Below are 26,090 nucleotides of genomic sequence, written 5' to 3' on the forward strand. Positions count from 1 at the left end.
AGGAGTAGCCAGATTGACTTTTCTTATCCTGAAGCGAAGACTAAAGAGAAGAGGGAGGTCTTTAAAAGGGATTTCATTTCCACGGGTAACTTGCTCCAAAGTTTGGGGGCAGCTACAGACAAAAGCAGCCTGTTATTAGACCTCAGAGTTTGGGATGGAGCATGAAGATTATAATTCCAGAGCTTAAAAAACAACAATAACATTCTAAAATGAATAGGAAGGCAGTGGAGGGAGGAGCAACACAGGTGTGGTTTTTCCTGTCACAGAACATATTCAGAACTGAAGGTGAAACATCTTCTACTCAACTCAAGCACGTCCAGTCGCCCACAGCTAACGACTGGAGAAGGTTAAGAATGAAGTTGCGGTGGTTAAGGTTAAGGTTAAGGTAAGGGTAAAGGTCTATGAATGTCCGCGGTGTGAATGTTGCACAAACGTGTGTGTGTGTGTGTGTGTGAGTAATAGAAAATAGCTCATCAGTGAATCAATGATTGCCTCTCACACGTGCAGCTCTTAAAGGATCACTCTGGTGTTTTTAAACCCAGACTTTCCCATCTGTTTGGGGCGGGACAAAAATGTCTGTAATCAGGCCAATATTGAGCTCCAGATCAGCAATCATGAAATAGCAGCACTTTATTACCACTGGGCATTTTGTCTGCATATAAATATGGCCAATAAAAGTGCTTATTTTTGCCACCGCACAAGCACAGATTGTTGTTTAAGTGCCAATGTGGAGGGAGGGATTCCTGAAATCCCTTTGTTGAAAAAACCCAGAAATTACAAGGAAAAAACACTTGCTGCAAATTGAATTTTCATAATTCAACCCTCTAACGTCAGTTTTTCACTGCAGCCATTTTAACATCAAACAGAGGCGTAACTTATTTTGAGAACCTGTAATTGTATTGTAACGTGTCTAAACGGTTGAATAACTGCCAGATAGTGAAGGTTATCTTGGAAAAAGGGGCAGAAAGAACTCACTCGCTGAACATTTTTTGACAATTCTACAGCCAGAAAATGACTGATGAATGAATCAATCGAATTACAAACATTATCTGCAGCCGTGATCTGTGTAATGTATCTGCTTTAGAGAGGAAATCGGGAAACAAAGGAAGGACGAGAGTTTAAAACAGATGCAATTACACCGAGACCGAAGGGGAAATTGGAACTTGTACTAAGTGAGTGAAGAGCAGCATGACAGGTGCAGGCAGAGACAGATTGAAGAGGAGCTTGAGGGACAAGTCTTTAAAGGTAGAGAGAAGCGTGACAGGGGTGGAGGGGGGCGACGGTGCCAAATGCCCACTCATCCAACAGGCGGCTCTGTCTCGTTTCAGCAGTGCTTCCAAACTGTGGATTGCCCACACAAGCACAGAAAGCTTTGGTGCGGCTCACACTGCAGGGACGGACGGACGGACAGAGGGAGGGACGGTGGGAGGAAGGGAAATGAAAATTGATGGAGCAAAAAAAGAATGGAAATAAAAGAGGAGTGGAAGCAGGAGATAAGGCATAAGGCTGAATGAAAATAAACCCCTGCAGTGATACGGAGTGGAAAGAACGGAGAAACATAAAATGAAAAGCACTGTTTGAGTGACTTTTTGCCTTCAGTGATTCTCAAGATAAATTAATTAAGAGTGGTTTATGTTTAAGAAGAATAAATCCACTCTTAATGCCTGTACACATCCTGTTTAAGACAATCCACAAAACTTTCTAATCTAAAGTTTTGATGAGATCTCACCTCTCACTCTTCCTTTGCTCTTGTCGTCTTCAATGTATTTCTTATTTATTCGTTTATTCTCTGATTGAACACATTTACATGTGTATTTGTTAAAATACAGCTTTGTTTTTGTATACAGCATGCTCCACGTCCTCTTCTTCCTTTATGGTGTTTTCTCCTGTGGCAGCGTTACAGCACCACATATGGGCCTGGCGTATGTACTACAGCGTTTAGACTGGTTTCAGGGAGGGGTTTTTGTTTGTGTGTATGAAGACATTCACAAATTGTGGAGGTAACATTCTGTTTCCGTGAAGATTACAGGCCTCTAAATATTGTCCTCTTGTCTGTCCTTAAAAATCCTAATCTCTGCTCTCCTGAAGTTGCGATACCCAGCAGAGGGCAGAAAATCGTCAGGTGAGGGGAAAACATCTTCAAAGAGCGTCTGAGCTCTCGAGCTCTTTGATCCACGTCCAGACGATGGAGACGGTGAACAAAGACGCTTCAATCCCCTGCGGTCGTCTCGCATCTCGCACCCACGCCCGTGTTCACTTTCTGCAGGAGGCCACCGGAGGAAACCTGCACGCCATCTCTCTTACTTTTCACTCCACTGTTTCCTTCACATCACATCACTCCTGCACCGCAGCACTAACCCCACCATCACCACTCCTCCTGCTCCTCCTGCTCCTGCTGCTGCTCCTGCTGCAGTCATCTGTTTGTTCCTGACAACTCTACAGGAGCCATGTTACAGCGTGCAAACCTACATGTCATCAGTTGCAGTTAATGTCTAATTTTGTAGAAACCATAAATAACTAAGTCAAATCTGAATGTTGTTGTTGTTGTTTTTCTTTCCTTCCTGTCATTCACTCACACAGCTTTATCTTGTCTTTCCTCTCTCGTCTGCCTCCTCCCTCGGCGTGCGGCATGCGGCGCTCTGGGGCTCGTTAGCAGCAGCGGTGTCGGTGATTAAAGACTGCAGGTAATTAGATACACATGACACCGTTCTGACGAGAGCTGCGGCGTCTGAACAGCGGAGGAGCCGACGGTTTCAAGTCTTCTCTGACTGTTTCTGACTTATGTGACGAGTAAGTGTAAAGAACATGGGCAGTTGTGCACAGTAGAGTTCTTTGTAAGTGTCTCATACTGTAAACCCTGATGCTTTTGAAGTTACTGTGCTATTTTATGATGTAATAAAGTATTTAAGTCTACTTATTAAGCAGAGAGTTTAAAAGAGATAAAAGAGAGAATAACAGGAGGAGGAAGATGACGAATCACCATCAAACATCCTGCTCCTGTGGTTCTGTGTCTTATTAAGTCTTATTGACGTAAACATTACACTTTTATATGTTGAATTTGCTGTGGCCAGGTTAAGGATTCTACACATTTAACTGACAACGTAGTCCTAGTTGGGTAGCTTTAAGCAGCAGGCAGGATTTGAAAGATGGCTTCTAGGAAAAACGTTATTGTGCAGTTAAAAAAGCCTAAAAAGTTAGAGAATGCACTGACACAGCCCCATGGCTGCGATGTGGTGGTCAAACTTTCACAGACTGAGGTTCGGCTTAATGGATATCCACTGTTGGCTCACACTCTCATCCGAGCCTCTAAATGCACCACATGGATGAGGAGGAGGAGAGGAAGGAGACCTCGAGCATCTGTGAGGTGACGCTGAGGGACAGTGACGGAGCGGTGAGATGAGAACGTCTGCGTATGAACCACAATAGTTTTTCATTATTAAAAACAAGTTTTCTGATTTTTCAGCGTCTTCTTTGCTCCATATCACAAAGAAATCATTCAAACTGTATCGTTTTTGGTTTGTGAATGTTTTTTTTGACATTTTATGGATCTAAAGGATTCCTTTATTATTGGATGGAATAATCAACAGATTAATAGATTATGAAAATAATAGTTAGTTGCAGCAGGAAGTCGGACCTCTCACTAGTTTTGCATTCAAAAAAAAGATCTATACAATTTGTATGGAAGAGTATTAGGGCCATGAATTCTGAGATTAAAGTCAGAATTCTGGGATTAAAATCAGAATTCTGGGATTAAAGTCAGAATTCTGAGATTAAAGTCAAAATTCTGAGATTATAGTCAGAATTCTGAGGGAAAAAAGTCAGAATTCTGAGAATAAAGTCAGAATTCAGAAAAAAAGTCATAACTCTGAGATTGAAGTCAGAATTCTAGGGGGAACAAGTCAGAATTCTGAGAATAAAGTCAGAATTCAGAAAAAAAAGTCAGAACTCCAGAGATTAAAGTCAGAACTCTGAGATTAAAATCAGATTTCTGAGGGGAAAAAAATAACAACTCTGAGATTAAAGTCAGAATTCTGAGAAAAAAAGCCAGAATTGATAGAAAAAATTAATTTAATCTCAGAATGATGACTTTTATCCAAGAATTCATGCCATTTTATTTATTTTTTCTTTCTTTGACTCGTTACTTTGTACATAAGGCCCTAATACTCTTCCCTAAATTTAAATTCCCATCTGTTCAAATTAAACGTCAGCCTTATAAAAAGGCTTTAAGTAAGACAAGTAAAGTATCTAGTTACGGATACACTACACATACTGAAGTGTGACACTCACCCTGCTAACGCTTAAGTCTAGAACATTTTAAGAATATGTCCACACCTTTATCTCACGTGACACTGAAGTTTGCATCACTTTGTGAACCAGTCATCGCTCCCCTCACCAGTGAACTTAGTTTGATTGATTAGTCACCAAGTTCAACATGTGAGAACTCTGAGGGACGGATGAAGAGGCTGAAAGTGAAAACACAAACTGAGGAACCAGCTGGTGGACATGAAGTCCATCTGCCTGAAAACCTACACACGAGGGCTGTCATGACTGCGACGTCAGCCGTCTGCGGGCTGAGCTGCTAATTAAGAGAACGTTTCACTACGTGTTGACATGAAGACTCTGTGTCTGCGCGGTGATTTGTCAAAAAAATATCAGGGAGAAAAAAACCAGTTACAATTACCAGTAGTAAAACATGCTGTGCATGCTGGGAGGTTGCACTGAGATTGTGGAGCTGACAGAAGCTGACACAGATGTAGAAACATCATGACTCTCGCTCTATTCAAGGATTCATAACTACAGCACAGACATGAGAGTCTGAGCGACATATTTCTTGAAAATATAAAACAATTCGATTTTAAAAATGTTGACCACAAGGTTTTATTTGAAGTTTCCGAGGATTATTTTGGGCTGCAGGTCTGACACTTCTCCTGCTTCAGAATAACAGATCAGTGAATGAACCGTGATCTAAATGATCTACTACAGGTCCATCATGTTGTCTCTCTGTCCTGTCTGTCTTTGTGTCTTTCCATCAACGCTCATCCTCTCCGTCTTCATCCAAATCATCTGAAAGTTCCTTTTTCTCTTCTTCTTCATTTTTCCTGCACAGCATATTTTCCACTTGTTTTAAACTGCTCTCTGCTTCTTTCATACTGTTTGCTTTTAACTTGATCAATAATTAACCACCAATTTCTCCTCACTCCTGCCAGCAGTCATAGCCTCACACTGAAACCACGAGCAATGATCCTTGTGCAAATATTGGAACTACAGTATGTGTGTGTGTGAAGAAAAAGTGATAAAGACACAGAGGAGTTCCAAATTAAGTTCCAAACCATTGGACTTGGTCATTTTCCTGAAGAATTAATGGTCTAAGTGATGTAAAATGTCAGATTTCTGCAAACTTGTAAAATAAAAAATGCCATCATTGAGTGAATAAACTGACAAATTAAGCGTTTGACAACATTTTAAAGTGATGATTGTTGAGGCCTCAGGATAAAAACACCTCGTTTTTTAAGTGCGCGTGAGACTTAACGTTTCATTTGTTTCTTACTGTCAACTTACTTTACTCCTCAAGTTGAAATGATTGAGCTGAAACATTGCAGAAATTACAGAGAGAGAGAAAAGTGACGTCTGTGAAGTGCTGACAATGTGCCTAAATCAAGAAATAAATAAATAAACGAATAAATGAATGAATAAATAAATGAATGAATAAATAAATAAATAAATAAATAAATAAATAAATAAATTAATAAATAAATATGAAAGTCTACATTAAACTAATAATTCCGTAAAATGCTGCTTAAAACTAGCGACAGTCACCAGCACGACTTTTATTTTGTATTAACGAGTAACGAAGATAGTTAAGACAAATGTATCGGAAGAAAAGTACCCATTTCATTTGGGAAAATAACAGCGCCATTATTCTTTTTCTTTGCCTCCACCTGCTCCGTGTCCGCCACGTTTTCGTTCAAATGTCTGTTGTGATGCGTAGCGTGGGTGGGAGAACACTACGTCGTACGTACATGTAAGGGGCGTGGCTGAGCAGCTGAACTAGGTCGTCTTTATTAAATAGCGTTCGTAAAGGCAACATAGAAATAATATATAACATACTGGTATGGCGATATTGTCTCAACTACATATCTCTTTCAAAGATATGCCGGTATAACTCTTACTACCGGTATATCGCCCAGCTCTACTGGGACCATGTAGTGGACACACGGCACATCACTAATGGAAAAGCAAAATATTAGTTTAGTTATAGTCTGTGTAGTCAAGCTAGTGGTGGTGGGAGAAGGAATCAAACTCCACTCAGCCTTGTGTGATGACAACCTCAGGTGCAGTTAAGTTGTGTAGGAGAGACAAAGTCACTCCTCGAGGTATTTAAGCAAATGTCTCCTCACAAACTCATGATTTGTCACTGAATTCTTTACAGATAGCTTGAAAGTTGCCAAATCTAAGAGGAAAAGAGAAAAAAAAACCTGGCATGAATGGCTGTGAATAATGAGACGTCCGCTGAGACAATGCTGTTACATAATCCTGCCGAGCGCCTGCAGCTGAGGACACAGCCACAAAGAAAAAGTAGAGCCAATGTTCAACCAGTCGCTCGTATGGAAAACAATATCGAGGCGCGCGGAGAATGTGAACGAGTCGCAAGGACGACTTTATTCACAGGAGATAAATTAGAAATAAAAAACAGTTCTGGATGTTAACGCAGTTAGCGCTCGCTAACACACTATGTTCACTATAGATGCGATGAAGAGCTTTGTCGTAGCGAGTGGAAAAGAATATTAACTGTGCAGAGAAATCAATGACACACTCTAACTCTCGCGCCTCGCGGGGGAGTAGTGGTTAGCGCTGTTGCCTTGCAAGAAAAAGACCTTGGATTAAGGTTAATTGGACACTTTAAATTCCCTATAGGTGTGAATGGTTGTTTGTCCTGGTGACCTTTCCACAGTGTGACCCCCACATGGATGGGATGGATTCTACCGCTCACACATTTTATGAACTAAATAAATGAGCTGCAATAATTCATCAGTGATTAATCGATGACAAAAATCAACTATTTTGATAAACGATTAATCAGTTTGTGGATGAAACATCAGACAGGCAGCACTGGCAGCGGTCCCAGCGATCGCTTCATTGTGTTTGTTTCCCGAAATCCCATTCTTCTTTTTTTATTGAACACTTTCTACTTTCCGTAATAATTGGCAACGCATCCGGTCTGCAAAGACCTTCAGTTTGAGAAAGAATGACTCGAGTGTCCGATGTAAAATAAAAGAAAGATCTATTTTAAATCTATTTGAATGACATGTCGGCACAGATGGGTGAGTGAGTGAGTGAGTGAGTGAGTGAATTAGGGGCCTTTTTAGGGGGCCTGAAACAGTATTTGCTTGAAAACACTGGCCTTGTGTTTCCGTGTACAGTGAATACGCTACTTTATGAAAACTATAGTGTCATATCATGACGTAGAGACATTATTTCCCTTTGTTCATTCTGTCTCAGTTTCTGTTAGTATATTCTGTAATGTGGAAATCTTCCCTGCAGTGCAATTTACAGGCCTGGCATATGTACTACAGCATTTTGAGTCATTTTAATCTGACTTTAATCTCAGAATTCAGACTTTAATTTCAGAATTCAGACTTTAATCTCAGAATTCAGACTTTAATCTCAGAATTCAGACTTTTTTTCTCAGAATTCAGACTTTAATCTAAGAATTCAGACTTTAATCTAAGAATTCAGACTTTTCTCAGAATTCAAACTTTAATCTCAGAATTCAGACTTTTTTTTCTCAGAATTCAGACTTTAATCTCAGAATTCAGACTTTTTTTTCTCAGAATTCAGACTTTAATCTCAGAATTCAGACTTCTTTTCTCAGAATTCAGACTTTAATCTCAGAATTCAAACTCCTCCATACCCCTGGTATCACGCATCATATTGCAAGTGTAAGTGTCAGTCAAAAATAATTGTAATTAAATATTAATTCAAACTTAATTTGTTGATTTGCTTAATTATTTATCATTTAAAGCTAATGATGCATTAAATCACCAATCAGGAATGAGGATATAAAGAAGAGAAGAACAGGAAGAGGAAAAACAAACAAACAAACAAATCCTCACCATTATTTCTCAGTATTTACATTCCCTCCTCAAGTGCCTAACAGGACTCGTGAGCAAAGACGAGACAAATAACCGGACGTTAAGTGAACAACTCAAACTAAAACATAACGTCGTGACAAAGAGTGGAATAACATAAAAGTCATTTTTCCATTAATGTTCGCAGTAATGAGCTCGGTTTGGCCGACGCTGAGCAGGAATAATGTGTTTGCGTTAAACTGCAGCGCCGTAATTCAAGTCTATTCTCGACAGCGTGGATCAACAAGCCTCCCCAAACTCCGTCTGCTTTGTGTCTCCGTGTCAGAGACTGTGACGATAATTAGCAGATGGCTGATGAGTCACGAGGCGAGAGAGGGAAAAAAAACAACCAGAGTCTTTAACAGGAAGATCCTTCATGTGTCCACAACTTTGTTTGTTTGTGTCTCTGCTGTCATTAAAGACAGCGATACACTTTAATTAGATCAGGTGTTCAAAGGCTCAATTAACAAGTGTAATCTGACCTGCTTTTTCATCTTAATGCCTCAAAACGTCAGGATCAAATCACAATAATCAACACTGTCTTCACGTTTGTAAGTGATTTACTTTGACCTGTCACACACCAGAGGATTTTCAAAATCTGATTTTAAAAACGTGGGAGATTCTTTAAAAAAGTATAAAAACTTTGAGAACCACTGAACTAGATGGTAAATTAAATAGTTTCATCTCACACACGGATATACAGACAGTTTAGATTAGATAAATAGTTTAAATTGCATGTTTATGATTTATTACTTTATTTTTTCTCGTTGTAACACCACAAATGTCCCATCTTGGGACTAATAAAGACCTTATCTTTTCTTATCTTAAGGTGGGGTTCAATGTTAAAGATCATGTGTCACCAAAGATCAATTATCTTTCCCGATTAGATTTCTACAGGCATTCGCTCATATTTCACATATTTGATAATCAATAGCTGTAGTTAGTGAGCAGTAAACTGAGATTCCATGCACTCGTTTAGCGTCATCGATATCCGGTGATGCTTCCCGGTGGTAAAGCGGTTAGCACAGTCACCTTATATGTTATAAGAGGATTCTGGGTTCAAATTCCAGCTCCTGGGTTTTATGGTCTGAGAGGCTGTTTTTCTTCTTCTCCAGATTAGGTGTAGGATTAATGTTCAGAAACCGTTCAACGAGATGAATCAGCATTTTCTCTTGGCATTTTTTTGAGGAATCTTGGCCAAAAATTTGTGGTAAAGTTGGACAGAAAGTTGGCAACGACAGCGAGAAAGCACTCAGGATGACAGAAGCCTGTAACCCCAGCAAGACATTTGTACTTTTGTTCTTCGTGGATGTCTGTGCTTTTCTATCTGTGACGAACCAGGACACGTTTTTAACCCTCAAGTTTAAAACACAAAAAAAACTTACTAATTTGTTCATAGCGACAAAAAATGGCACCTTCCAAAAAACTGCTGTAAAAAAATTAAATATTCATATTCTTTTTCCATTTTAAATAAGTCAATACTTTAAAGCTACTTCAGCCTAAATATACATATCAAATATTACATTTTAACCCCCCAGTCCAGTATATTTACACAACTCCACTTACAACAAACTACAGTCATTTTCATAAACTACATTTCAAGGAGAATATGATAATAATAATTATTATAAGGCCCTGCGGTGGGTCAATGCTTTTCTGACGTAGTCATGACTGTGCCCCCTGCTGTCTGAGGACAGCATCCCAGGTGTGTGATAGGACGTAAGATATAGGTAAAAAACAAGGGAATAAAGACACGTCGCATGGAACATCACGTGACCCTTCTGAGGAAGACAGCACAGGAAGATTTAAAACATTTTTGAGTACTTTTTTTTGCTCGGGTGTGTTTATATCACTGGTGTAAATTAAAAATATATATATGTATATATCATTTCATCTGATTGCCTACAGCTCGTGCTAAAAAAGGACTATATAGTCCATATATTATACAGCCTCTGAATATGCGTTTTAACATAGTAATACAGCTTAAATTCACTGAATTCACACATTAGATTTGTACTGGGGGAAATAAACAACCCTTTGATTGATAAATCATAACAAATTCATAAATTACTAGTGTTTAATTTATGCTGATGCACTGTTACAGACAAAAATGATCTGCTCCCTGATAACATTTCCGTTTCCCGCTTGCCAAGACTGAGTTGGTGAAGGTGCAGCAGCTCGTTGGACTGAGGCGAATCAGACGAGGAGATGCTGCTTCTGCTGTAAGTGCAAAGAGTAAACTAAGTGCTGTGAAATGATGCAACTCTCTCAGAGACACGTCGACGAGGGGGAAAACCTCCTGCTGCTGCTGCTGCACAAAAGAAAGAATATGCATCGCACGCAAACATCGCTCCAGTTACTACGCCCGTGCTTGTGTTCCACACAGTCAGATATGACGCTCACTCATGCATGCTGCATGTAGATGTGAATGCATAATGTACGTCCACTAATGCACTAACACACACACGTTCCCTGTGGTTTGCTGTTTCAGCATCTCGGGAGCAGAAAAGTGAGGAACGCAAAGACACAACCTCGACCAATTAAACCCCAATTACGTTCCCTGTTGTCAGTTCCACCATAATATTCCCTCACTCCTCTTCTTTTCTTCTCTCTCGTCCCTCCTGTCAGTCCCTGCTCCCTCCTTTCTTTTCTAACAATTCCCTCCTCTCCCCTGTTAGCATCTCCTCTCTTTCTCTCACTCATTAAAACAGTTCTCCAGTCTTCTCCCAGGAGAGGAGGAGGAGGATAAAAATAGCTTTTTCTTCAGCTTGTGCTCATTGGTTTCTTTGCTTTACAGCCTGCATTCTATACATCAAATACAACTACAGTCTGTGTCCCTTTCTCCATAATAACTTTCTTTCCCTCCACGTCTCTCTCCATCTCTGTAGTCGACTAGCGCCTTGACACACACACACACACACACACACACACAAACGACTGATGCTTTAAACACAGTTTGCAGCTGTGTGAGTTCTAGTCACACACACACACACACACACACACACACACACACACACACACAGCATTTAACACATTTATTAGACCGCCTGTCATTAAAAAACTTTGTTTAAATCTAAAGAATTCTATTGCTATGTATTTGCCAAATAACAAAGTGAATTCATCTTTTATTTATAGCCAAATATGAGCCGGCTCACTGGGATTCTTCCTCTCTGAGGAGTCAGAAATTAATCAAGCAGAACATTCAAGTACTAAAACTAATGTTTCTATCCAGGAATACAAGTAAATAACTTGTAATTTGACATCTTTACCAAGAAATAATAATGTGCTTTTTACTATTTGTTCTCATGGTTAACAATAATATTATATTGTAGCATTGGTTAAAGAGCTTCTATACATACTGGTGTATTAACCAAAAGATTATTTTGATAATTAACAATGCTGTTCATTTAGGGCAGCTCTGGCTAAGCACTGTACATCATGACGTTGCAGTAGAATATGGAGACAGAGCTGCTCTGGACAAAATAATGTACTTGTACTCATTTTAAGGACAATATTATTATTGCCGTCCAATCTTTGCATATTGCAACCAAGGCTGAGGAAGCTGCTGTGTAACATACAGTAATGAAACACAAATATGCTTAATTTTGACAATTACAGTAAACTGAAGTGCACTCTGACTGTCACAGTGGTCGTTAAATCCAGAAGTCTCACACCTTGACATGAGTTATTACAGCACTTATGAGTAATAAACGATTATTAACTCTTGTTGAACTGTAACTGCGAATAACTATTTACATAATACAACCATTGTGGACAAAACTGAATTTACGCCGACAACCGTTGAAACCGGCACGACAGGGATTTCAGCTGATGAGCTGCTCGAACCAGACACGTCCGAGGGAGATAAAGCATCTTTCTCTTCTTCTTTGGTAGGAATGCGTCCTACTCCCTGCATCCAGACTTGTACCGCCACCTGATGGTGAAGTCCGATACTACAGGACTCTGACGCGTGAGTATACCAGGGTCCGCAAAATCTGTCACGCAATGCATCACGCAAATGCAGAGAAGTTTACCAAGTTGGAGAACAAGCAACGGAGTAATAATCATGGATGGCAGGGAAACACAAGCACACACACACACACACACACACACTGAGGGAAGAGCGAATGGCCATCTGGATGCCATGAAAGCAAAGCTTTTCAGGCTGTTTCCTCATTAGTCAAATTCTATTTTTTTTGTCAAAGAGTCACAGTCGTATGAAAGAAGACCGTGGTGAAGAGGGACGGAAGACGGAGCCGGAAGTGCTGTTTAGTGAGAGGAGCGATGGATGAAGAGGAAAAAAGTATGAGTGATGCCAGAGGGTATAAACAAACCACTCACTGGCACCGCTCGAACACGGTTAAACAAACTTTCCCTTTGTGAAAACTCTTTTATGTGCCGACATGCTAAAAATACAGCAACTCCAGCTCAGTTGACTGACAGACGAACACAGACAGACAGAGAGAACAGAGACGACGACTAATCTCGCTTCTGTCTTTAAAAACAGCAAATCTGTCTGAAAAACACTTCACTTAGTGGATTTAATTCTGCTCCTTTAAGTACAAATGTGTGAAAACGCCTTGAAAAAGTGTCTCATACGATGGAAATTTACATAAACACACTTCATGTGGAAAAATCTGTAGAGCTGACTTTACTCAGCACGCCACTGTATTTTAACCCTTTAACACCTCAAAATGTCTTCTTTTTTTTTTTGCTTATTTTAACCATAAAAGGGCCAGAAAATGTCCTGTAACTAAGTGCTTTTGCCCATTTTGTCAGTTATTCACAATTAACTGCATGTTCAAATAGTGTATTAAGAATTTAAAATGAAGAGAACACTCTGTGGTTGTACACAAACACCAGATTTTTTCGTGTGGTAAATTTGAAATTTGAACAGTTTCAATCCTATTGAAAATAACAATTTGTTTAAGACTGAGCCAAAAAATGTAAAACTATGTACAGGTGTTTTTCAAACTCTCTCCTCTCTGGCGACCAAGACGCTGATTCGCCGGCTTCCTGCAACCGTTCCAGTGAAATGTCCTCAGTCAGTCAAACGTGTCGTCTGCGATAAGCGTTAAAGTGTTAAAGGGTTTATGTATAAATCTCTGTTTTCAAAGCCAGGAAACCACCACTGATTCACAGATCCCACACTTTCATCTGACCCATATACCACACTGACCACTGCATCCCCACATGTTGTGAACAAAAGTGAACCAGAAAAGGAAAGATTTGGCCCAGATATGTTGAACGACAGCCAGGTGACTTTCTTGCTCACTTTAGACTCACATCCACATCAGCCAGTATCACAATATCTCAAAACGTCCACAGTAAAGCTTCAGTTCCGCGATCGTGCCACATCTTTACCAAAGGTGACCCATATCTTGTCAGAGGACATCGTCCAGGTCTGTATCTATTATTTATGACATGGCCCACTTCAGGATGAGCCTCTGTTTAAAGATATTCAGGCCATATTTGCTGCCATGTCACACGTGGGCACGTTAGCTCTTACTTCCTTGTTTTGTCTGGGATGAAAAGCCGACGGTGCCACAGAAGTGACCCAAATACATTCTGAAATTCTGCACCAGCAAAAAGCAGATTGTCCCTGTAATAAATAAACCATAAAAATCTATGTATGTCGAGATTAAATACTAGATTAACAGATTTACATTTTTCTGCATTCTCTCTTGTGATGTCAAGTAAATCACATCACAGTCTGTGTCCTCTAAAACTGGATGAGGACTTACAGGTGAGTCAAACATTGTACAGCATCTTAAATTAGATTGATTTATTAACCCTTCGGTATACTTCTCATTACCGTAACTCCTAGACCAGAGGTCTCAAGTTTGAGACCCTCTACCTGTCATTAGGGAAGAACCTCAGGACTCATGACTGTCCAATCACAGACGAGATTCAGCATGTGTCACGCGTTTGTGAAGTCAGCTTCACAAACAGCTCAGTATTGTAATTCTTAAACGGTTGAATAACTGCCAGATATCGATATGTTGGAAAAAAGGGGCAGAAAGAACTCACTCATTGAGCATTTTTTGACAATGCTGTAGAGCCATAAAATCGGCTTCATTATCTTGACGGTGAAAAGAGGGTTAAACTTGACTTTCATAAAATTAAGTTGCAATTCATACATCAAACGTGGATTTCTCAGAAATGTGTGGTTTACCCATTTGAAATACGAAAGAAACTTGCTCTAAAACACTTGAAATAGCACGACATGTCAATCTGTAATAGTTCTCAAACAGAACATTATATTTTAAGGCTTTCCACAGATTTGTGCGTGTTTCTCTCCAGAGAGAGGGTGTATGGTGAGTGGATGAATTCACTCACCGTCTTTGTCGGCTCTTCTGAATATCTGTGAACACAGAGAGAGAGAGACAGAGCAATCAGTGTCAAAGTCAAAGTATGGACAGTGAGCTGCAGCAGCAAGAATGAATAAAGGTTTTACACTCAGTGACAAACATCCAGGTCTGTGTGTTCAATCATTTCATATGAATGTTCTTGTTGGGACACTACAAGAGCCTCCCTAACCTTAACCTTAACCAGACTACCTAACCCTAACCACAGTTCACATCTTTGGCCTAAACTTAACCAGTTGCTCAGAAATGAGATATTATGTCTCATTAAGGACCAGGTTTTTGGTCTCCACAAGGCCTTCTGGTCCTGACAAGGTCAGTGTCTATGCCAACACAAAGTGCCAGTTCATTTGTAGCTTGAGTGAAAACTTGCAGTCTCTCTGTGAAATTGAGAGTGGCAGGTGTGTGTGTGTGTGTGTGTTTCAGAGTGTTGACGACGACACAGACGAAGACGGAGTGAAACACATCACAGAGAGAGGAACGTAAGAAATAAAGAGAAATGAAAATGAAAGAGAGGGACAGACGGTGAGAGGGAGACGCGGTGGATTGTTGTTATGATCACTGAAACAAACACGAACAAAGAGAGAGAAGTTTCTTTCTTTCTTCTTTTAGTTTTTGAGACAAGGACAAAAGCTTCATTTCACCCGTCACACCTGCATGAGCTGCACGGCAACATTAAATTGTCATTATAGATATTATAGATATATATTATAGATAGTTCAGTTGCAGATATATGTAACTGAATTATAGACATCTCTAATTCCAGTTTGAGATATCTACAACGTTATTATGACTCGTCATAATTCAAGTTCAAGATAGGTTTAATTTAATCCTCAATGGAAGATATCCACGTTGCCCTAAAAAGAAAAAAGCTGTTATCTACAGCATTATTTGAAACTGGAATATGAGATATCTACAATTGCAGTAATAGATATCCACAACTGAACTGTAGATATCAAAAATGACAAAACCCTCATACACATGCAGTTTGAATCTTACTAGTAAAACAGAATTACAGATACAACTGTAGTTTTAATGAGTAAAAAAAACTTAATTAAGGATATCCTGGACGTCATTTTGACTAGTTAAAACTAAATCAGGATAAAACTGTAGTTTTAATGAGTAAAAAACTTAATTAAGGATATCCTGGACGTCATTTTGACTAGTTAAAACTAAATTACGGATAAGATAACTGTAGTTTTGATGAGTAAAAACTGTATTACGAAGATTTGTGGCTGCAACACTTAATTGATTCAATCGATTTAAATTAATTATTAAAATAATTGGCAACTCATTTAATAATCAATTAGTTGGGTTTACGTTATTGCAGGTACAGTTGCTACCCCCTAATGTGGGGCAGTAAGCCAACCAAAGCTGTGGTAGTAAGGTGGATGCCGACCGCCGTAAAAGAAGAAGAAGAGAACTAATGCCACGCCTTGTGTAGATCACGTGACGTGATTCTGGAAGAAGCATTTTAAAGATGGCGGAGGCGGACACAGTATAGAACATCATTAGCAGAGAGAAACTTTATCACTCATCACTCATTAGAAAGTGAACTTGATATTTGGCCGCAGTCATGTTGAGTTTTTTTAAACTGGAAGCTCAGAGAGAGGCGTCGCCTGTAACCAGGCTCCTATTGGACGATACCAGCTGTCAATCACACTCAGGTGAGCTGTACTAATGATGCAGGACGAATGAGCATCTATTCTTAAATCCTGATTGAACACTCAGTCACAAGAGTTGAAGCTTTTACAACATATTATACTGGATCAATTCATTGAACATATTAATTAGAATTTGTCAATAGTTTTAAACAAAACCGTTCATCAAATCAATTCATTCATTAAGAGAATGGTCGTCCGGAGCGTTTGTCCACGGACAGCAGTGAAAACAAAGCGTCTGACAGCTGTTTGGATCCAACTCAGCAGGATGCAACGGAACAAGAGAACCTCATAAACTCATCTCAGGATCATTTTCTCTACAGCTGTGTGTGTGTGTGTGCGCGCTGTAAGACGATAAATAAGCGGTGTATTTAGGCAGAGAACAGCAGCAGCATCTGAACAGGCTGACGAGAAAATCATTAACCGCTGAGATGAGCGGCAATCTTCCCACTGACAAGCTGCTCCAAATTGTTCTGCTTTCCAGCTGCACCCTGGGGTTCACTCCACTCAAGCCACAAGCGTGTGTGTGTTTATGTGTGTGTGTGCAAGTTGTAAGAGAAACAGAGAGTGAGAAGAAACTGAAATACAAGAACAGCAGAGACAGTCAAGGAGACAGAGACACAGAGAGAGGGGAGATGTTGTATGCATCTGCCTGCCTTATTAACAATTTATGTTCCTTGTGTGTGTGTGTGAGTGTGTGTGTGTGTGTGAGTCAGGAAGAAGACAAGAATATGGAGGAGAAGAAGGGGAAAGATGAAAGTAGTTCAAAAGAGGAAAACGAAAGGTGCTTAAATGGTGAAGATGAAGGAGAAGATAGAGACACGAGTGAGCACAGAGTCTAGTGAGGAAGATGCATGCACACACACATACACACACACACACACACACACACACACACACACACACACACACACACACGGAGAATCCCGATGTCAATCATATTGAAAAAAAAGGTTAACATTTCAAAGGTCAGGTTGTGAAAATGCCACAATAAGTTCACTGCTGATGACAGGGAGGGGGGGCAGAGGCTCCCCCTTGTGGCGATTTAAGTAAATCATCAGAATTGTAGTATGCTGGTGAGCGAGACAGTCGCATTAAATGTCTTGTTGCGGGGAGATTGGGGATTTGTCTACACTGCCCCCTACTGTCTGTTAGCGGAACACCAGCCTTGCAAGACCCGGAGTCTCGCAAAAGTCTCGTCGTGAGAAACACAAATTGTTTCATGGCTCTAGCCTGGTATCAGCTGTAAGAACAAGGCAGCGAGAGTGTGATTTTAGTCGTTGGTTAACATCAAATTCAAGGACTTTCCAGGACCATTTCCCTCAAATTCAAGGCCCAAATGTGCAGCTTAAGATGGGACGGCAACTTGTAAGAGACCACTTCGCCCCATGATGGCGTCCTCTTTTATTGATTTGCAGCGCGCTCTGCATCTGGATAAGTGATTTCTGAGCTTGTGGGTCAACGTCAGTGTTTGTCATTTTCTTTGGTGAGACAGAGAACTTTGGAATTTTAATTTCCCAGACGCGTCGTCATTTGCTCTCTCTTTGCTTACTCACTCCTTGTTCTGCACGGAATCTCACGTCAACGACAGAGAGAGACAGTGGATCGTGTCCACAACACTGCGAGTAATTATGACTCTGAACGTTGGCCTCGTCTTACAAACAAGTGTGTACATCGTGCAATGCAGGGCATGAAACAGTAGCTGGCGTCGTAAAAAAACAAGGGGAGACATTTACCTAAATATCAACATAACTTCTTTCCTGCACAAAAGTCAAGCACTTTCAATGACCCATGTCTATTTAGGGCAATTTTCAAAAACATTCTAGGGCCAAATTCACAAACTTTCAAGGATTCCAAGGACCCATGGGAACCCAGATTTTTCTAAGTGGAAACAGACGTGTGTAAAACTGCTCACTCTTCTGCACCACAGTCCACAGAGAGAATCAGGAGTCACTTTAGAAAAGCTGAATAATGGAATTTCAAACACAGAAGTCACAAAATATCACATTTGAATGAACTGATGGAAGCAGCAGTGGGTCCACAGAGCTCCTGTGGGCTGTGAGGTGTATAATTTACCTCATTCCTTTACAACGGAGTTTCTGAAACCTGGTCCTCTGGGACAAACATGGTCCTGCATGTCGAAGGTGTCCCCACACCTGATTCAAATGGTCAGCTCATCAGTGAGCACCGCAGACGCCTGATAACGACTCATTTATGTGGATCAGGTGTCTTAGAGCAGGGAAACGCCTTCAACATGTAGGGCAGTGTTTGAGAAACACTGCTTTATAAAACAGAGTTAACCATCTATCGAATTGTTCTTGAGGAATATCAATAAAATGAGGGACTTGTGTTGGGCTCACCAACATGCAGTCCTAGTGATTTATGTTCAAGTGCCACAAGAGGGCGTCTGCATTTGTCCAGTCATTCCTGTCACAGCTCAGCCCACAAAAACAGCAAAAGTCGTTTTTCTTTATCTTTTTATCCTGTAAAATCAACACTTGTTTCCTAACATGAGTGACGTTGTCTCATCTTTTTTTCTTTCTGTTTCCATAAGCTTTCGAGATATTTGCGCACATTTCTAAAAGCGTATGGATGCAAACTGGGTCAAAAGATGAATTAATGTGAAAATAATCACCTACATTAGAAGTGATGTTTCAAAAAATCATGTTACTAACTTAGCAAAACGAAAAGGTAGATGATTAAAATAAGGTTTTACATTTTCGAATCTTTACTAAAAAAAAAGAAAAATCCACGCTAACGTTCAATAAAGTGAGTTCGTTTTTTTAAAAAATAAATAAATAAAAAAAATAAATAAATAAAGGATTTTTATTAACAATTATGCAATAATATCGTGGACCGCAGTGATTCTGGGGAAGCTAAAATGCCTGATCGGGTCTGTGCGTAATTGCGCACTGCACTGGTCAGTTTGTGCTGCTCACCGGACTCTCACACACACCCAGACCCGGTCACACTGAGTGACTGACCACACACTGACCACACACACATGATCCACACTCACATCCAGAATCACGGAGATGCCTCTGCGCGGCTCCGGGGCGAAGAACTGCTCCTGCGCCACGGCCACGTCCTCCTTGCTGGAGGCGTACTCCCGGCTGGAGATGTTCTTGTTGTCGCTCATTTTGGTGACGATCCAGCGGACGAGCCCGTCGATTCCACCGGGCTGAGCGCCGCTGTTTCCGGACTGCGCTGCCGTCGCGGACTCGCTGTCCTGACCGGCCACGGGGTTCGGCTGCAGCTCGCTGGTTTCCTGGGCTCGAAGTTTGGCTTGTTCTTTGTTGAGCAGTTTGTGGACTCCGTCCCTACAGTAACGCGCTGCCTGCTCGCACATCCTTTTGCTGTGGAGCGCTCATGCTGCGCTCTATGGGGGAGAGAGAGAGAGAGAGGGGAGGAGAGAGAGAGGAGCCCCCACCCTCACCTCCCTCCTTACATCACAGCACCCACCCGAGAACACACCCACCATCCTGCACAGCAATACCACCTCTTGAAAACACATTATACACTATTATAATACTAATACTAATACCAAAGCTCATGGGGACAGCTTTATTCAAATCAATTTTGTATTGTCCCACAGAGGACATTTTATCTTGGACACAGCAAACTATGGTTCTTTGTTTTATCAACGTTTATAATAATTATTAAAACTTTATTGGAAAATACAGCTTTAAAATCACAGACTTTTCAGATAAAAACTGTGACTGTTTGTTTGTGTTGTGGTGTTTTTTTTACTGTATTCTCTGTTCTTATGATGAGTGTTGTAATGTAATACAGTACAAATACTTTGTTACTGTACTTAAGCACAAAATTCACATATGTGTACCTTACTTTATTTATATTTTGAGCAACTTTTACTTTTACTCCACTACATTACCTCTAACTCTCTGTTACTACTAAATAAAATCAGTAGAATAAGAGTTGGTATTATGGTCTGTATTTACATAGTCTTTGCCTTTTTAGTCTTGACGACAGTTTTCATCCACTCACATGCTGCAACATGTAGTTAAATGTCTTGCTCAAGGACACATACAGACTAGCAAAGCCAAGAATTGAACCCACAACCTTCCAGTTGAAAGACGCCTCACTTTTATAACACTTTTACTTTTACTTCTAAGACTTAATATATCAGAAAATGACTTAAAAATAACCGTAAATGTCTTTTACTTAAGTAACATTATTTAAAAAATGACTTCAACTTCTACCAAAGTCATTTATCACCTTTAAGGTACCGTATACAAGACGTGTAAAAGAATTAGGTCACGCAACCCCAAGTTATTAGAGCCACATAATGGAGATTGTCCTACTCTTTCATGTGGACAAATATCTGCTGTGAAAAAAAGGTCTATTAAGCCAGGTTTGTTCAAGACGCAAAACAAAACAACAAAGCCGATGATTCCCTGAGACTTTTACACATCACTGTATATGTGCAACATGTAAACTGAATTGACTGAATGCTCCTTTACTTCTGGTCGGCTGTCGCTAAGGAGAAAGTTGGACTTTCTAAGTTGAAGTTAGATTTAAAATGGTCTTTTAGGTGGCTGTTTTAGTTGTTCAACATGACATTAACTGTCTCGGTAACTTCTGCAGACACAGACTGTAGAACATCTCTGGCATCTGTGACTGACAGCTTACCAAAAATAGTCGAGTTGGTTTATTTAAAACCAGGAAGAAACTGTGCATTTGCTCAGTTCATAGTTAATGAATATTGCATCTGGCCTGAAAACATATTAAACGCAGTAAAAACAGACCAGTAATCAGAGTAAAGTGATGGTGCTTATCAAAAAACATATTTCCTGAAAAAAAAAAGGAGTTTAAGACTGTTAGAAATACCAGCAGTGCTTTGGCGACAGAGTTGCAGAACAAATTGGAGCTTGAAATATCAAGTCAGTGCATGGATGAAAAAAAAGGCCAAAAACCAGATCTTCCAAGCTGCTGCTCATTTACAGAACAGCCTGGATGGTGATTGACCTGCTCAGGCTCCAAGAAACAAACACACAGGTGTAAACACTTCTGTGATCACCTGCAGATGGAGAGAGAGAAAGAGAGAGAGAATAAATTAAGGTGAAAAAAACTTCAGAAACTCCAGTGTTGTTTTTCTAATCTTGGTAAAGGGGATTTTTTGTTTTGGGACAATATGAAATTTCACTGCATGTTTGGATATTACAATAATAAAATGTGATTAAAACACTGAAATCACTTGACCTCACATATTGTGTTGCCTTCTTATATGCTGCATTTTCCAAAAATGGTGTAGATAAAAGTGGTTTTGTGTCTTGTTTGATTTTCTAACCTTCATGTGGTGGTGGGGAAGCAGAAGCAGGAAACCAGCATTTATGTCAGTGGGTAACCATCACTCTGTGTGTGGAGATTAGAGCCCTGAAAACAACGTGAACACATTAGACAGTGGATTAAAATCTTGTTATTGTTAGATTTGCTTTTCTCTGATTTGTCGCAGTGGGAGGTTTTCGGCCCACAGGCTCTGTGTGACTCCGCAAGAACGATCAGAGGATTCACTTTTGGAGTAAGAGGAGTGTTTTACACACAGCGACACACACACACACACACACACACACTGTCGCCTCAGCTCATCATTAGAGCTTGGTAAAAATGTGTGTTTGTGAGTGTGTGAGATATGACAGATTTAACCTTTGGTAATGAGCATCACCCCTCAGCTTTGCCCTTTCAGCTCAGTGTAGTGTGTCCTGCCTGTAATGTGCTGTGTCTCACACACACACACACACATACACAGATGTGGACAAATGACTAACTCCTTTTTTGTAGTAACAAACACACACACACACACACACACACACACACACACACACACACACAGAAGGAGAAATCCAATTCAATTTCATTATTATTAAATATCTTTGCTCATTGCTGGCTCACTAGAAGTAGTGAGAACACTTGGACATGAGCGCCCTCATGTGGACACGAGCGTGTCATCACAGTTAACTGGATTTATCTGTAGTTAAATACTCACAGTCTCCTGCTCCACTATCCATGGTACCAATCCCACCTGTCACATAGGGCGAAAGGCGGGGTCACAGGTCCCTGGACAGGTCCCCGACGCCACAAATTCCTGCTGATTCATCATAAAACTGAATAATACAATGAATAACAATCAACTCTAACTACATTAACCTTGGGATGTGTGTGTGTGTGTGTGTGTGTGTGTGTGCATGATAGATGAATCAAGGCTGTAGCTTTTTAAGTGATACAGCATCAGCAAAGCGTACAGCAACCTTCAAGGACAACATAGACGCACACAGCACAACCAAACATGACTTAAAACAGTAACAATACTTTTTTGTGGATGGATTGGACTGGACTGGAGGTGTAAAACAGTGATGGTGTTGAACCAATGTTTTGTGTCTTTTCAGAGAAGATGGTGAAGATGGTGAAGACCGTACATCTACAAGCAGGATCTAGAAGAAGTTTCCTCGTGACCACAAATCGAGTTGAGACTGAGGGAAGAAGCACGGGACGCTCTGAGAAGACGTAATATGTGTAAGACAGTAAATCAAATCCCACAAAACACATAAAATCAACAGCTTTAAACATTTGGTAGGTCCTGCAGAGAAGGTCTTGAAGGCCCTGACAAAAAGAGAAACACGTTCATCTGCAGAAGAGCGTCATTTATTTAAAACAGAACAAGCTTGACAGAAGTAAATGTAGTGCATGTTACACTTTTCCATGATGTGATGAAGCGACTGAGGAAAAACTCTAAGACAAAGTAAACATGTGTATGATTTGCATGATATGACTGGTGGATTTCACAGGTTTACTGGCAGCAGCCGTGGACGGTCAGCAGAGGGTGTAACAGGCCTGAAAACTCCGCCACCACCTTTGCCTCAAAGAGGGGGACACAATGACGAGGCCAGAACTGGACCTGAACGTTACAAGAACCACCATCGGCTTTCAGGTTCAAGTCACCTCTTGGGTTCACTGTCAGATCCTGAGGAGGAGAGGAGAGGAGAGGAGAGTTTTAAACTGTAAAGCCTTGTTTTGTGTGTGTACTTAGGGCTTAGGGTAAGGGGCTAGGGAATGCATTTTGTCTATGATGTGTGTGTGTGTTGTTGTTGTTTACCTTTGGATCCACTGGTGTGTTTGTCGTGATCATCAGAGTGAAGGAAACGTCTGAAACGCTGCGATTGATCAGGCGCACTTGTCTCTTCACCTTCTGACCCAGCGTCACAGATTCCAGTTTAATGTTCCTCTGCAGCGGATTCTCCACTTCCAACTGGCACAAAATCACACACACACACACACACACGGGATAATTAAAACTACTTGTTTTTGAAAATGTGTCACTAAAATGAGTATTATTGATAAAGACTGCTCATTTCTTTTTAATATCGCATGCATTATAGGACAATTAAGGCCGCTGTGAACTCCAGGAGCATTTTACGTCTTATGATCACCTTCAACTCGATGCCTTGTCCTTCTATCTCCACTTGTTTTGTGACACAGCTGTTGAAGACGAACGTGAGCTTCTTGTAATAGCCACGCGTCTCCTGAGGACAGAAGTCGACTGGCATTCTCATCACGCCGCCGGGGGGCAAAACGTCCGGCTGGAAGTTGGTCCGCAGGCAGGAGGATTTCTCAAACTGGCACTGGACACTGATGAAGATGGGAAGCACGAGAGTTTTTAAGGTTTTAAACTCACAAAAACAAAGTAAAAAAAACACATACAGAAACACACTCTCAGACAAACCTGACATCCAGTTCGCCTTTGTTGCAGATCATGAGAGTCTGGGACAGTGGCACCATGCCAGGACGGTACAGGAAGCACTTGCCAAAGTTGTATTTGGTGAAGGAGAACTCGAGGTTTGGTGCCTCAGCTTTGCCTTTAACGGCAAAGGTAAATGTCGGTCCGTGCTTTATCTGAGAAACATAAAAATACAGGATTGAACTATAGCTTTAACAAGCCGTTTAAAAGGTAAATGATTTGTTATTCTTGGCTGCCTCTGTAAACTATGAAACACCTATGACTCATTCTAAGGCTACAAAACCAAAACTTCAATTAAACACATATAAAAACTTGAGTTGTGTCTGGGTTTTGAAAGCAGCCAGCAAAAGCAGAATAAACAAATACATAATATGGATTAATAAAGGAGACAGAGGGGACAAGGAAAACAAAGCAGAGTGGGATGTGAGGGGAGGGGCAAGGAAAGTTTTTATTTCATTAAAGTTATTATTTTTTTTATTATTATCTCTCTTCCTTTCCCTTTTTTCTCTTTTATTTTTGTTAAATTTTATACAATTTGCCATTTACTAGCATCATTAACCATGGTGTGTGGGTCATTTAACCATAGTGTTGTATTTTAAAATATACAAACTATTATATTCCTAAATGTTACACACTGGACCTTTAAGGCTTCAGGATGATGAAGTCAAAGTCTTGTGCTAAAAATAACAAAATCTCAACAGTTTTTTGGACTTATGTTGACAGCAGTGATCACCTACATTGATACTCATGAGGACGTCGTGGAGAACGCAGTTCGCTCTGGGGGAGAAGACGAGTGACACCTCCCGCTGACTTCCAACGATAATAGAAGCACTTTTCGGTTTCAACTCCAAGTATCTCAGCATCTTACTGGGACCCGTGAGGTCAAAGTTCACCTCCACGCCGAGCCTCGCGATGTTGGTCACCAAGAAGTTCAAGGTGGACTGCTCGAGCACGGACACCTGCAGATGAAACAAGACGAGCGTCACGTTTGAACCCAACACGCGGGAGTCTGCACGTCAGTGTGATGCTGTAAGGAGAGTGTGCTGACAACGCCGAAGTCCACGGTGTCTTGGTGATTGGAAGCGATCTCTCGGAGGCTCCCGTCCGGCTTCTTGAGTTGAACCAAAGCGTTCACGGGGAAACAGTCGGCCTTGACGGGGAGACTGAGAGGCTCTGACCTCCTCTTCACATTCACCACCAACCTGAAGCTCATGTAGCCCTCGCGGCACGGTGTGAACAACACGGTCAAGGGCAACCTGCGCCAAAGAGTTGACGAGAAGAATGAGTCCACAGGGTTCTTGCTGCATTTACAGTGATAAATAATTTGTTTGCTACAGTGATATTAACTTCTGTTGAGGAGCCACTATGCCACTCATGGGCAGCACAACGAGGCTGGACATCAGGGCTTCACAGAGAAGAGATGACTGCAGGACTGAGAAGGCGAAAGGCTCCTCCTCCACGTTCACCAGGAGAACCGACTGCTCCACTTGACGACCTAAACACACACACACACAAACACATTTAAAGCAGAACTATGCAGGATTTTTACCCAAAATAAACAGTGTCAGAGTCATTGTGATGGTTAAATGAGCGATGTATCTACTGCCCCCTATTGTCTGGTAGTGGAAAACCAGCCTTGCAAGATCAGGAGGTATTGCCAGAAACACAAATGTGCTTTACGGCACTGCGCAAACATCGTAAGATCAAGGCAGTGATAGCCTCAATTTAGACGTTCATCACGGCAGAAAAAAAAGAAAAAAGAAAAAGGAAAGCAGAGAGAACCACTGTCGTCAGAGGAAGTGACTGTCTGACCGAGCGCGGGGCCACACATGACTAGACATTGGACCGGCGTTTTTCAAATACCTCTGAAGAAGGAAGTTGTGAGATTCAGTGGTTTGAAATTCACTCATAAGCTCAAGAGCAGCTTCTTTTTTACATCTTAGAAAATGTACAGTCGCCGAGATCAGCAATTGAGAAGCACTGCTGTAATTTAACATTTTCAAACCTTGTATTTTGTATTGTTTTAATTTATAAAAGAGTAAAATGAATACCATTAATTTTCCTCATTAAGGCTTACTAACTTAGTAACAGTGAAGAAGAAGAAGAAGAAGAGACACAAAAATGTAAGTAATGCCATATTACAAAGACCAACTGTCATAAAACACCAAGAAACACAACAGGT

General features: G+C 40.7%; 2 protein-coding genes across 2 annotated transcripts in view; both read right to left on the minus strand.

The window, feature by feature from the left end:
• necab2 (N-terminal EF-hand calcium binding protein 2) overlaps positions 1 to 19,598 on the minus strand; it is a 147,154-nt gene extending 127,556 nt beyond the window's left edge. Inside the window, exons 1-2 of the mRNA XM_058645367.1 lie at positions 19,175 to 19,598; positions 14,469 to 14,493 (exon numbers count right to left, since the gene is read on the minus strand). Coding sequence (XP_058501350.1) covers positions 14,469 to 14,493; positions 19,175 to 19,504 — 355 coding nt within the window. The 5' untranslated portion in view covers positions 19,505 to 19,598. The remainder of the gene's footprint in view (positions 1 to 14,468; positions 14,494 to 19,174) is intronic.
• A 3,201-nt stretch (positions 19,599 to 22,799) lies between these two features.
• hydin (HYDIN axonemal central pair apparatus protein) overlaps positions 22,800 to 26,090 on the minus strand; it is a 75,587-nt gene continuing 72,296 nt past the window's right edge. The window contains exons 73-79 of the mRNA XM_058646080.1: positions 25,256 to 25,403; positions 24,957 to 25,164; positions 24,646 to 24,867; positions 23,894 to 24,063; positions 23,601 to 23,799; positions 23,267 to 23,419; positions 22,800 to 23,134 (exon numbers count right to left, since the gene is read on the minus strand). Of these exons, the coding sequence (XP_058502063.1) occupies positions 22,961 to 23,134; positions 23,267 to 23,419; positions 23,601 to 23,799; positions 23,894 to 24,063; positions 24,646 to 24,867; positions 24,957 to 25,164; positions 25,256 to 25,403 (1,274 nt within the window). The 3' untranslated portion in view covers positions 22,800 to 22,960. The remainder of the gene's footprint in view (positions 23,135 to 23,266; positions 23,420 to 23,600; positions 23,800 to 23,893; positions 24,064 to 24,645; positions 24,868 to 24,956; positions 25,165 to 25,255; positions 25,404 to 26,090) is intronic.

The sequence above is a fragment of the Solea solea genome, chromosome 12 (genome assembly GCF_958295425.1).
Source record: "Solea solea chromosome 12, fSolSol10.1, whole genome shotgun sequence".
Classification (NCBI taxonomy): domain Eukaryota; kingdom Metazoa; phylum Chordata; class Actinopteri; order Pleuronectiformes; family Soleidae; genus Solea; species Solea solea.